The sequence below is a fragment of the Xiphias gladius genome, chromosome 1, assembly GCF_016859285.1.
Source record: "Xiphias gladius isolate SHS-SW01 ecotype Sanya breed wild chromosome 1, ASM1685928v1, whole genome shotgun sequence".
NCBI lineage: Eukaryota > Metazoa > Chordata > Actinopteri > Istiophoriformes > Xiphiidae > Xiphias > Xiphias gladius.
In genome coordinates, this window is record NC_053400.1 from 9,434,224 (window position 1) to 9,447,866 (window position 13,643).

General features: G+C 42.9%; 1 protein-coding gene across 1 annotated transcript in view; it reads right to left on the reverse strand.

Annotated features, from left to right (window-relative positions):
• Positions 1-88: 88 nt before the first annotated feature.
• Positions 89-13,643, reverse strand: part of LOC120794015 (WT1 interacting protein) — a 30,058-nt gene continuing 16,503 nt past the window's right edge. Inside the window, exons 3-8 of the mRNA XM_040134549.1 lie at positions 10,235-10,302; positions 8,704-8,766; positions 8,110-8,240; positions 7,770-7,821; positions 6,829-6,897; positions 89-5,045 (exon numbers count right to left, since the gene is read on the reverse strand). Coding sequence (XP_039990483.1) covers positions 4,893-5,045; positions 6,829-6,897; positions 7,770-7,821; positions 8,110-8,240; positions 8,704-8,766; positions 10,235-10,302 — 536 coding nt within the window. The 3' untranslated portion in view covers positions 89-4,892. The remainder of the gene's footprint in view (positions 5,046-6,828; positions 6,898-7,769; positions 7,822-8,109; positions 8,241-8,703; positions 8,767-10,234; positions 10,303-13,643) is intronic.

Here is a 13,643-nt window from a genome sequence, read left to right on the forward strand (position 1 = left end):
AATTTGGTAAAAACAACAAAAAGCAGACGAATAGCAAAGTAAAAGAGTAAAAAAGACATTTTTTGCAGTTAGCTACAAAACCACTTTATTGAAAAAGCAGATTATGTCATCTACAGTTAAATGATACGTCCCGATTTTTAATACATTAAATAACTTTAGACTTTTTTCATGTTTAGATAAATAGATCTAGTTTCCTTTTTTTATGAACCATCTAGGTAATCAAACACTTAGAGATACAAAAGATGTGTGACAGGTGTCGAGATGTGCTTATTGGAACTACCAGTAGGAGAAACAGTCTTCTCTTTCCAAGTGATTTTTGACAGAAAAATAAAATAAAAAACTAGCCTCTTTATGTACAGGGTAACTACCTGTGTGCTATGCAATAGAAACTTAAGTAGTACTTTTTAAACGGGGGAATTAAAACATCTTTCAATGGGGATACACTCTGGTCTTGTTAAGTTTTTCTTGGGGGTTGATATTGTGCACAGAAGTCCAGAAAATACCTCATTCTTCAAGTATAGCACACATTACTTGACCAGAACCCTTGTACAAAGTTGAGGTCAAACACATCCAACGACAAAAGGAATGTCTCACGTACAGTATGCAGTCCTTTTCTTTTCTGCTTTTACAAATATACAACTGGGAGGAGAACAAACACTAACCATTATTACATTCGAATGAATCTCATTACATCAGGTTACATTAAAAAGCACTTTCTGTCTGTGGTGACCCCTGCCTTCAGTCTCTGCTTCAGTCTCTGTCTGTGACACATTCAGTAGTATTTATTCAGGCCTGTGTCTTTTACAGTATCACAGTATGAATAAGAGCTGGGCCAGTGTTTGCAAATAATAGTTGGCGATTGTTTTGCTCCGGACTGAATACCAGAGTGCTACAGTCATAGGATCATACGATTATCAGCTCCTGGAACATGTGATGTGTAAACCCCCATCGACGTGGTACTAGATCAAAGTTAAAACAAACACCAAGAATTAGCCACAAACATCTGGAACAAAGCACATGGTGGACAGACAGCAACATCAAAATCATCGCTGGGTTATAACAGAAAGAGCAGGGGTCACTGTGTTGGATGCGTTGCTGCCCAGAAAACACAGTGAGATGCATGTGCCATGGCCCTGCCACTAGTACACACACGCACACACACACGCACACACGCACACTCACACACACACACACACAAACACACAAACACACTCACACACAAACACACTCACACACACACTCTCGAATACATACTTAAGACATTTACACAATTTGCTCATATTTGAAGTAAGCACACATAGTTGGGGTTTATCTGCATAAATGTGCAGCAGCTCAGATTTACTTGGGGCAGGGATGAAGCAGAGTTTTCCTCAAAAGCAGAAGTTCCCTAAAATATCTTGAATTCAGGCTTGTAACCTTTCATGTAGAGGGAATGATCTATCGAGGGCCAATCCTCTAAAACCCCTTTATTAACAGAAACCCAGTGGAGAGGGGTGAGACTATTCTTCCAGCACCACCACAACTCAGAGTTTCAAGTTTATTTACTTGTTCATTTTTGTCTCATGTAGATTTAGTTTTGCATATATACACATACACACAGTACTAACTGAAACACATCCATGCAAGTGCCTGCCCGCACACTCTCACACACACACACACACACACACACACACACACACACACACACGCACGCACGCACGCACGCACACAACCAGCAAGGGAAACATGGTGGGGGGACTCCCTAAAAATGTGGGTGGGACCAGCAGCTCCAGGTTTTCAGGGCCATCCCCCCAGACCACAACAGCAGACTTCACTGCAGACCAGGGGCCTGTACCACGAAGCCAGATTAGGGGGTCATCCAGCTATCTTTGGGCTTAACTCGGGTTAACACTGGCTCACTTTTAACTGGGGTAAATCACCACGATAACCTATGCCACAGGGCTAACCTGCTCCAGAGCAGGCTGAATTCAGAGGATCAGATCAAAACCTGTCAACAGCCTGGCCACTGACCAATCAGATCACTGGAAAAGCAGAGTCATCATCCCTACGGGATCCCGACATGGACAAAAAGAGTTTGCGATAAAGTGACAAATAATAAAGAGCAATAGACATTTTCATAGATGAGCAGAATCGTTTTGCTGTTCCAAGCTTTCCATTTGTCACTGGTTTTAAAACAGATTCAAACAAAGAAACAGAGGGAGAGTTTACCACTAAATAACTACATAATGACGCCCACAGCTGCATTTGAACTCTACTAAGATTCCTGACAGTGTCAATGCTTTTACACTCTTATGCCATCACTGCAGCCAAATACGATGTCTCTGTTAACTCTGTATTTAACAGAGTTAAATACAGCCAGCTGGTAACCAGCTTCGTGATACAGGTCATCCAGGACGGCCGGCGTTCAGCTCAGTGACGCCAGGTAACCCCAGGAGAGCCAGGCTAAGTTGAACTCGCTTCGTGGTACAGGCCCATGAGCGAGACACACAAACATACCTGTTCTGTCCTAAGGCATGCGGACAAGTGGAGGTTCCTCGTCGGAACGCACTGTGTTCTCAGTGCTCATGTGACAAAAACCAGTGTCTGCAAAACATACCAGGAAACAGGGTCCTGAACGGACCTGGAGCAAACGGTATTTGAAAACAGTCATGCAATGTTTTATTCTTCTTTGAGTACCAGATGGCAATATGCCACATTCAGACAGTGGCGTGGGAAGTGTCACTGACAGAAAATTACTTTCAAATTTAGCTGAGATCTTTCACATTTATCTCTTTTCAAGGAATGTAGCTACTTCCTGCCGGCTGGTCAAAAAAAAAAAAAAAAAAATCATTTAAGTCTCCAAATGATTTCAGGTTAACCTACAGAGCAATTCAGACTGCCAGTCAAAGCATTGTTGCAGTATAAATATATAAAAATTTTACCGACACATATGCATGGCTATTTTTATTGAAATTGCATAAATCTAACTGCAAATAGTCCAGATCTTTTTGCCTCTGAGGAGGCCCCTGTAGCACACAACATGGTGTACAATGGTCTATTTATCTTCCTGTATGTTTTTAACATACATTTACCATCAGAGTAAAAACAGTTTGTATTGTCTCTGCCTTCTATGACAACTGCTGAGTGTCTTTTAGTCTTCCGCCAAAAGGCCTAAATGTTTGTATTTAAAGACTTATTTCTTGTTAAAATCTCAGATTTCTCAGATTAATCCTACAGCTCTGTGAGATGGTTTGGCACAACAGTGGCACACTTGACAGAAGGTCAGACTTTGTTAAGATAAATTAATTTGCTACATTTTGAGGGAATTAATTACGAAACTTGTAAAGAAAAATATACAAAAAACGTCACATAGAGCTTTTAATGCTGCCTCATTGAAGCCGGTGTGCTGGGACGGTTAAATCTGTTCAGCCTGTATGTTTAAAACATAGAGCACTAGCATCAACTGGAACGCAAATATATACAATGATCAAGATCTATGCCATTTCCAATTGTTAAAAACATTTTTCAATTCACTTATACTTTCAAATTTTATGGCATCAACAATAAGTACAATGCTTAAGATTAAACATAATACAATAACATTTAAAGTTTTGCAGAAATGTTTGACGTATTACAGCTGTCTGCAGTCAATAGAGGGAGGGGTTATGCCTTGTAAAACAAACTAATTTGCTGCCAGATTTGGGAACTCACATTTGGGACTCAAAGAGGAATAAAACAACTGCAGGCAAATACTATTTGAGCCAAGTCTGCTCCTACAAAGCCTGTGGATCTCTGAGCCAATGACAGATATGAAGAGGCTCTGTGCTTTGGAGGAGAAATGATACAACAGACCCAAAGACTTCAGAGGCTTCAGACTGCGTGACAGGCAGCGTGTTTCACCTCCATCACGAGCGCAGCAACAACAAAAAAACAAAAAAAAAAAAAAAAAGAAAGAGAGAATCTACATCTACGATCTTATGTGGAAAACATCTGCAAAATATATATTCATATATAAAAGACAATCTATGTGCATCTAAAATTTTCTTTTTCTGTCATAATATAATCATTAATTAAGACACTGCTTGTGAATCTCTCGAGGTCTCAGCTAAGATTTCTAAGTGGAATGTCAGTCGGTCCTCTGGGCTCGTGGTGCTACGGTGCATCTGTTATGTTGGGGTGGTGCAGGGTGAGGAGCGATGAGTCAACAGTTTTTTTCTCATTGCCCTGTGTGGTGATAATGGGTGTCCTTTGCATAGCCTTTAGAAGGGCTCCATTTCAGTGTTAGTAGCTGCACAGAGAGGGCCCGCTCAGAAGGCACGGCATGCCCACCCCGGGGCCTGTCCGGTCCAGCCAGCACTGGAATGTAGTGGCTCGTTCCCTGGCCTTCCTGACGCCGAGATCAGCAGCGTTCTCAGACGTGACAGTGCTGGTGAGTCCAGTGCTGTAAACTGCTTCAGTCAGAGCACAGGAATGAAAAACATGGAAAGGGAAGAGAGGGAAGCAAGGAGAGAGAGGAGTTTTCATTCTTTCCTCCAATCCAAAAACCATCCCTTTGATGAATGTGCAGGGGTCAGGAGGAGTGACGTCACCAGGGGCCTCTGGATGAGCCGGCGTGTTGGCTGTCAGGGTTAGGTACCCTAGGGGAAGGGGGGAGGAAAGGACCACAGATGGAGGAGGAGGGAGACCCTTTTTCCCAGCCCTGTCATGTGACAGCAGGGCTTGTGGTGGTAGCTGCACTGTGTGTGTTAGTCCATGGTCTGGCTGTCCAGTCTAGGACAGGGGCAGAAGCTTGCATGGCCACACAGAGGCTTCCCTGGAACTGCTGGAGGGGATGCAGGCCTTATTTAGCCCACTGTTAGTGTCCCAGATCACCTGGGAGGCAGGGCTTGGTTGCTGCCCACCCTCCTCCCCCCTCACAGCTCGGTGACATGGAGGGGGTAGCTGGGGGGCGGGTGGGCAGGGACCTGCGACTGGAGCCGATGGATGTGGCAGCTGTGGCAGAGCAGGTGGCCCTCCAGCGGATAACAGCGGTGGCCCTCCTCGTCGTTTAGCTTGAGACCACAGTCCTGAAAGAGTGACATAAAGACAGAAACATGAACACAGCACAGAGACAATCAACAACCAAACCCACACATGCGTGTGCTTTGTTAATACATCTTCTTAGAGAAATAGTTTGACATTTTGGGGAATACACTTTTTCACAGAACGGTTGAGAAGGATGAGAAGATCGATAAACTCTGGCTGTTAAATATGAACCTACAGTCTGCAGCATCTTAGCTTAGCTTAGCACAAAGACTGGAAACTGGGGAAACAGCTAGCCTGGCTCTTTTCAAAGGTAAAAAAAAATGTGCCCACCAGCACCTCCAAAGCTCATTAATTAACTCGACATATTTCACACTTTGGTTTTGGTGCAGATTAAACGAAGAAGATATAGGATGTTAATTGATGAGCTTAACAGGTTCTGGTAGATGGATTTTGTTATCTTTGGACAGAGCCAGGCTAACTTTTTCCCTCTATTTCCAGCCTTTGTGCTAAAATAAGATAATCCGCTGCTGGCTAACCTTCATATTTAGCCAACAGGCATGAAAGTGTTATCGATCTTCTCATCTAACTCTCTGCCAGAAAGTAAGTAAGTGTATTTCCCTTCAAAGACGGTGCGCGGGATTAGAGTTCAGATGTCCAAAGGGATTAAAGAAGTATGAATAAAGCCAGTCTAGTGCACCAGACAGGCACCGGTCTTGACTTGTGGTCTTGAGTATTTTCTTTGCTGTATTTCTCTTAAATGTCCGTGTAGGTTTGACAAGGATGCAAGCACTACACTACTTTGAACCTGCGGAGGAATTCTGTGCACGTCTGAAAGGGATGAGACTCTGGGTTGGGCCCTGAACATGTTGGAGGGATTACATAAACTGACCTTATTTTCTTTTCAGCATTGAATAATGTTAAAATATTTTTTTTTAAAAGAAAAAACATGTAATGAGTTTACCATCTCCAGGATGATTCAGTTTTGGACTTTACCCTTCCTATGTCCTCCAGAGCTCAGATGAAGGATTAGCCACTGCTTACATAAGAATATGATCCATTTCTGTGAAGTGGAATGTTAGCTATTCAGAGAAATTAGCAGGTCTTATCCTGCTCATGAAGTAGGTAGAAATCACCTGTTTGTAAATTAATTATTTACAATTCAGGAAAAAAAAAAAAGCAGAATCAACGCAGGGTGGCATGAAGTGATAATTTGCTTCACTAAACTTTTCTGTCACACTTGAAGTACAAAAAATCCCATGGAGTTGAGTGGCAGGATGACTGGGATTTCACAAGTCCGGTTTAAGCAACAAGTCCCCAGCTGAGTTCAGAACTCAGTGCTGGAATTTGCTTTGTCAGTGAGTCCCAGTGTTGTGCTGTAAACTCGGGGTGGTATCTGTCTGTATGATTTTTCTGTGTGTGTCTCATTCATTCCACAAGAACGGTGATTCACACATGCCAGTACAAAGTCTAGTCTCATCCCACGATTTGCAGCTCTTCACTGTGTTTAAGGGATTGAGTGGATGTGCATTTGTGTGTGTTTGTGCATGATCAGGTGTGTGTGTAGCTCAACAGTGTGACTTGTGTGTGCAAATATTTGTGTGCGTGTTGTCTCAGTGATTTCATAACGGCCTGAAAAGTTGAATCATACACAGTGATGCTAAATTGACTCTAGTCAAACCACATGAATGGTAGACTGCTCTTACTCATACCCTGTGTGTGTGTGTGTGTGTGTGTGTGTGTGTGTGTGTGTGTGTGTGTGTGTGTGTGTGTGTGTGTGTGTGTGTGTGTAGTGTGGACAGACTACAGGCAGGAGGAGTATCTCACCTCACAGTGGTAACACTCCACATGGTAGTCCTTGTCCATAGAAACAACCCGGATGGTTTCCTCAGAGCCCTGGTGGGACAAACAAACAGTCAGACCTTCACATTACATCAGTCTAGTGTCTCATTAAGGTGTTGGTCCAATAACCAGCAGGTCTGAGGTCTGATCCCTGCAGCTGCCACGTGTTCCGAAGCAACACACACAACCTCCTCCCCTCAGTACAGAGCAATATACCAGAACTGCTCCTAGCATACATGGTTTTATGGCAAACAGAAGGAGAAAGTTTGGATTTTTTTTTTGGTTGTTCTGCTTTGTTTTTCCACTTTTATTAAAGAAACTTTTACTACTTTTATTACATTTAGATTGATTTGTTTGTAGTTTACGTCATAGTAGTTTTGGCGGGAGTAGTATAAACTGAGATAGGATTTCAGACAGATAATTGTAGCTCAGTTTTAATTTTGTATTTCAATGTTTTTCTTTGTAAGTTTTATCTTATAATCTTGCTGCTGCCGAGTTTATGAGAGAGATATTAATACTTTGTTTGCTGAGTGGAATATTAATAGAAACCAAGATGATCTAAGACCTGACGCACATTTGTCTACTGTATATTCCCTTTGAAAATGTAGGGAAAAAAAAAAAAAAAAAAATCTCATCTGATGTAAATCTTTACATCTTTGTCTTTGTAATCCAACCTGTAAAAATTCTCATCCTGATAGTTACATTTTAATTCATTAAATCTGCTATTTAACATTTAAGACTTTTTAGTTTTGTTAGCCAGCTCATGTGTTTATATAGTTGGTTGTTTGGTTGGTCAGTTCAATACATTGTGGTGGATTTGTTCAACCAGGAGAGGATTTTTAGCAGAGCATATTTCCTGGAGATGACAACCTTAATATATACGTGAGATGTATTGGAAGTTGCATGCATTTAGACAGGCTCCTGACCTGGGCTGGAAGGATAGGCTGGTTGCAGGAGGCGCACTTGGGAGCAAAAACCCTGTTATGGAAGAGACAACAAAAATTACAAACTGGAATATTCACACCAGTTCCTGTGTTATGTACATCACCTGACTTCTTATTCCAAACTTTACACACATTTTTCCAAATAAATACCAGTATAATACTGGTTCAAACAAATAACAAATAACATCCACGGGAGCAGAGTTAGTACCTTACATTTCATGTTTGAAATTTTCAAAGTGTTTGTCTGCCAATCCCAGGCCACATTCTGTTATGCAGTAATCAGATTTTATCAGTGCAGGGAGCAGAGACACTCTCTCCTTACGTGTGGTAGTCTTTGACACAGTAGATGTTGTTCTCAACGTCCACGGTGAAAGGCACTCCATCTAGACCCTCTTTACACACCACACAGCGGAAACAGCCTGGATGGTAGGACTTGCCCAGTGCCTGGAGGATCTAGACACCCACACACGTAGAAAAAACACGCAAGATAACAGTAAGACTTGGGAGTGAGGCCACTGAGTTCATGCAGTCTCAAACAATGGGCTGCCATCTGGGAGGTTTCTTTAAGTCCAGATTAAAAACATAAATTCAGTGAGGGTGGTGTAATGTCAAGTGTCAGGAAGAGCTTCGTTATCACGGAGGTCCCTGAAGTCAATAAAGCCCAAGATTGTGAGGAAGAAGATTCAAAAATTAAATAAACCAAGTTGGAATGCAGGCTATTTCTGTACAATATCATGGTAACTCTGCTTTACTTAATATAGAACACAATAATGCATAGAGCAGGAGAAAAATTAGAAATATTATTCATATATCAAGCACAATGCCCTGCCAGTCCAGTTGTATACTAAAAGACACGCTAGAAACCCCCCCCCCATAACTCACGTGGACTCTGCCTTACATGAGATGAAGCTCTTACCATCTCCATGATGAGGTGACCACACACGAAGCACTTCTCAGCTGTCTGCTGGAAACCAGAGTACTGTGGTTGAGACAAGACACAAGATTTATTATCCTCAGGAGTGAATTCTGGAAAATTTTGTGCTGGCCATGCAATCAGTAGGACATGACCTGCTTCACACTTGATGCATGAGCATGTTTCAGTCTCAGAGTCATCTATAGAGGGCGCTGCTGCGCTCTTAAAATTAACATGAAAATGTTTCTTTCAGAATCCTTTGTCTCTCGGCTGAAATGCAGAGCCAGGCAGCAGAGACCTGTGGTTTCTTACCTAATACATGTTTTAATTTTTATCCTGCTGAATAAGGCGTCTCCTGTTTTTCTGCACTGCCGTTACATTCATTTAGTTACATCCATCCACATTTGGGATCTGCCATGTTTAGACAGTGAGCATCTCCACCAAGACCCACCGGGTGTGAAGTGCCTTTTGTGTGTTACAGGAAACAAAACACCGGTCGATAGCTCCTTTCCCTTAAAGCTGGACCTCCGGCAGATGATGAAAGTGGCCATCTGCAGCTCACAAACCCCTTGGGGTCCTGACCTGATGACTCGGTTTTGTAGAGGAGACATGGCTACCAGGTGGAGGTGGGAGGTGGTGATGGGCAGCCTCCCTCCTGCCCATGACAGCTCTACTCCAGATCTGCCATCTGCCACTACTTCCCCCCATCCCTGAAACACCCCTGGGTTGACAGGTCAGACTGTTCAACTCTCAGTCATAAGAGGCAGGTGGATGGAGATTGGTCTCCTACTGTCATCTGTCCTCCAGCATCAGTTTATCACTGAGAGGTACTGATTGTAAATTGCATAATATGAATTTTTAGTATTTCCAAACTAACTGGAGAAGGGGAAGCTGCCTAAAAACAGGAAGTACTGACACCAGATTAGCCCATGTATTATGAAGTTTATGGTACAGGAACCTTTTGTAAGCTCCTTCCTCCACGGTCGGAATCAAACTCTGCCACATTTTAGTCAAATGTTCTAAGTCTTAGTTCTAACATCACATACAGCTGCAGTAGACAAAACTTGATTATCAGAAATGTTATTCTTTCATTAGCATGTTGTTGTGTTCATTTACATTAAAATTAGTATTACAATATTTCTGACTCTAAGCGAAGGCGCCATGAAAGCAGGCCCCGTGTCTGCCCTGTTAACCTGAAGCAGATGGACCAGGGCCCTGAGAGCTAAAGCTGTCCTACATGCCTCCTCCCACTCTTAATTGTAAGTGTTGGGGAGCAGCATGTGGGGTAATTGAGCTCCTCTGGGAAATTCGGGGGAAATTAGTGTGAATTGGAGGGGTGGTGCTTGACTCTTATTTGTAACTGCGATGCCGGTTTCCTCTGGAGGGTTGCAGAATGCAGCTGGAGATCCTAATCCCTCGTTCGCTGCTCCACCCGCTCCTCATTTACCCCACCATGAGGCAATGATATGGGGCTATCAGTTAATCTTCTCATCACACAACAAAATCAATGATCATGAACACACAGTTGACTTACCAGGAAATCCTCCTCACAATACACCTTTCCGTTGACGTTGTAGAACGCTTTCCCTCGCAGCCTCCTGCCTGAAAAGAAAGTCAACAGAATTAAATCAACATACTCAAGAATGAAATTCAAGAGTTTAGCCCATGTGCTGCTGCAGATACACTATATGGCAGAAAGCATATGGACACCCCTTTTATGTACATTTGGTCTGGGGTTGATTTTCATAATTTGGGTTGGGACCCTTAGCTCCAAAAAAGGGGAATATTAATATATTGTGGAGGAACTTCACTGGCCTACACACAGCACTGTTTTAAACCAAATGCCCGCCTTTGTGATGTACTGTGAACGCAGAGTGTGAGGCAGGCCTTGTCACCCAACATCGGTGCCCAACCTCACTAAAGGGCTAGTCACATCAGCGCTTAAAATGGCAAAAGTTTCTGGCGAATTCGGTTCCTTCCAGTGGAATCATTACAATTAGTGAATTTGCTTGCTTGGGCGAGAAAATCCAAGCAGAATTTTCAAATTGCGTTCAGCTTTGGTGAACTTTCACAAGGTTGACCAGTAGCAAGCTGTCTTGACACTGCTGACCTTTGAGGTAACGGAGAGCTGGAGAGTCCAAAATAAAGGAAGTTACTGTAGCTTGATTAGCTATTTTGCAATCTCCTGTGTCGAAATAAAAACTGTTCCACATAAGAACTATGGCCAAATTGACACTTATGAGACAGGAGTCAACGTTACAAATAAATCTTCTAAAGAAACTCAGCGAAGTTGCTGTCGCATCAGCAACCTGTCTAAACACAAACACCTTTGCTAAGTGACTGTTAGCTTTATTTCTCCTCTTTTTATTGTACAAAATGCCATGGGGAAGTAAACAGAACACTAGAGAGAAAATAGAGAGAAGCTCCAGGAGCTATTGTGATGACTAACTAGCGGGTTAACGGTTAGGTCGCCAGCTACAGCAGTTCACCAAACAGCTGAGCGAGTACAGTCACTATGTCACCAAGGACCAAGAGATGTATAGACTGATTTCACCGTATCACTTTCTGGTGTGAGCAGGCCTTAAAATGCACTTGTGGGTGACTGTGGGTGAAAGCCTGCTTTATAAACTGTGGTTGAAAAATTTGAAAGACATGTACATTTCCCAGGCAGGGACCTGCCTTAAATCATGTTACCAAGCAGGAAATATAGGATAGCGCATTTTTGGATACTGACAAATACCAGGGAGTAGAAGTTAGGATATCTCAGTTTCTTTGATCTTTTTTTTTTTTTTGTCATTACAAGTCTTGTGAGTCCTCCAACTTTCTATGTACGCTGTGTATTAAAAAGAACAAAATAAGCTTATAGTAGATCTGTCTCCTAATTGTTGATGCATGTCAATGCATCCTGATAGCTATGTGCTGCCTAATAAAGCAGAAATCTATTAGTCTGCAAAGAAAATGTGTACTTCTACTACAGAGCAGATGGATGGATGGGCTTGTGCTCCCGTTTAATGACTTCGACCATTGATCCTAACAGGAGTTCATTCACAACCCATACACAATCAATACAGCAGGCTGCTTTCCAAACCTCCCCCCAGAATCTCTCCTCTTCCCTACCCTGCCATTGTGCAACGCTCACAGACAGGCCAACAATAGCAGACTGGAGGGAGGATGTCCCCAACTTTGACACATGCACGAACACAGGCAGTGCTGAAACAATTAGCATATTGAGAGGTATCAATGTGATTATCCACTAAAAACTTTCATTTATCAAGATACAAGACCAGACTTTTGCTCCCAATATTGGCTTTACTCATTTTTCCACATCGTTATTAAATGAAGACTTTCTTGGCTGCTGGTGGTCTTTTGTCTTTTTTGACTAAATATAATTAAAACAATCAATAGCCAGAGCTCTACGACACACAAACACATCCAGTGAAACATGCCCACAGCACAGTGGGCCCAGGTTCAGCCTGCTGAGCTGTCCGCAAATGGGGGGAGAGTCTGAAGGCTGAGTTCCTTTGGGTGAGCTTTCATTCATCAGAATCCAAATCTGAATCCAATCTAACAAGGAAATTCTGCTGCGGCCTGGCTTCTGCAGCCCCCTGCCATGCATCCCTCACAGCTCGCCCATTCAAATTCATTTAACAGCAGCGGTGTTTCTCTGGCAGCACGATGACTTCACCCGAGGCTGGCAGACGAAGCACATGGATCTCATAAATCTGCTGGATTAGTCAGATTTAATTGTCGTCCCGAGCCACCATTGATTTTATGGGTGTCCCAGCATGGGAAAGACGTGCCCCCCCTCCTCTTTTTAACACTGAAATTTATGCAATCGCTGTATTTCACACACAAACACAGTGTCACAATGCTGGGAGATGGCAATACATTAACACCCACATAAATGGCTGAAGCGGCCGAGGAATGCTGTCCACACAATAGGTGAGACTTTTAAGACTTTGAGACTGAGCAGCAATTAGCATTTTGGTAGCATGGAGCAAAGTGAAAAGCAGGACTGAGGAAGAACTCCGTGTGAAGCAATTCTTAGAAGACACTGTCTTCAAAACCAGGACTTAGAAGAGACTAAACTTGCAGGAACAGTGAGATTATAGTGAACAGTGCAGCAGCAGGGGCTGCGAGGTGTTGCTGTGTGCTCGTCTGTGGCCTCTGCTCTGGAGTTTGGGGTCTGGAAGGTGAACACAAAGGCCTCAGTGCTGATGACTGTGTGGAGCGCTGCTAGGGGAGCGGGCCGACTGAGCAAACGGGGACATTCTTTCTGCCTGAGGTCACTAGCTGGTCCCATTCAACCCCCCGCACCTCTCCAACACCCGCTCTCTGCCCACTTCCCTCACCGAGAAAAGGAGGGGGAGGGCTCCGTGCCTGCCTCTCTCTCTTCTGGCCTTTTGTCACCAGACAGCGCTGCAGAGAAAATTAAATGCACAATCCATTTTATCACTCTCAAAATAGACCTCTATTTTTAACTATAACTAGTAAAAAAACAGAGAATGAAATCCGTCCAATGTGAATATACAGTATGACAAATATATATGATCAAAAACTGAATTACTGGGCCTAAACGAGCTGGAAAAACAGAATAATTCCTTTTGAACAGCTAATATAACTGAACGTGGTAACTTGGATTGTGAGCCAAAAACAATTGCTTCAGTATGATTAATGATGATACACAATGATGAATGATTTTCCCCTCTCACTCTACTTGCTCACACTATGGTAAGAGCATTACTGCTGAGGCTTTAAGACCCTGACCTCTGCGATCCTTAATGCTGGTTTCTTGCAATTATTGGTCATTTAGGAATTACAGCTTGTCCTGCTAATGCACTATTTAAATGGTGGTGTTGCCGTGGAAATGAGTATTGGTCTGGTTAAAGAGGACTGATGTGTCAACATGGCAAAAGGTATTATTCAGCTAAATTTTCCTCTGG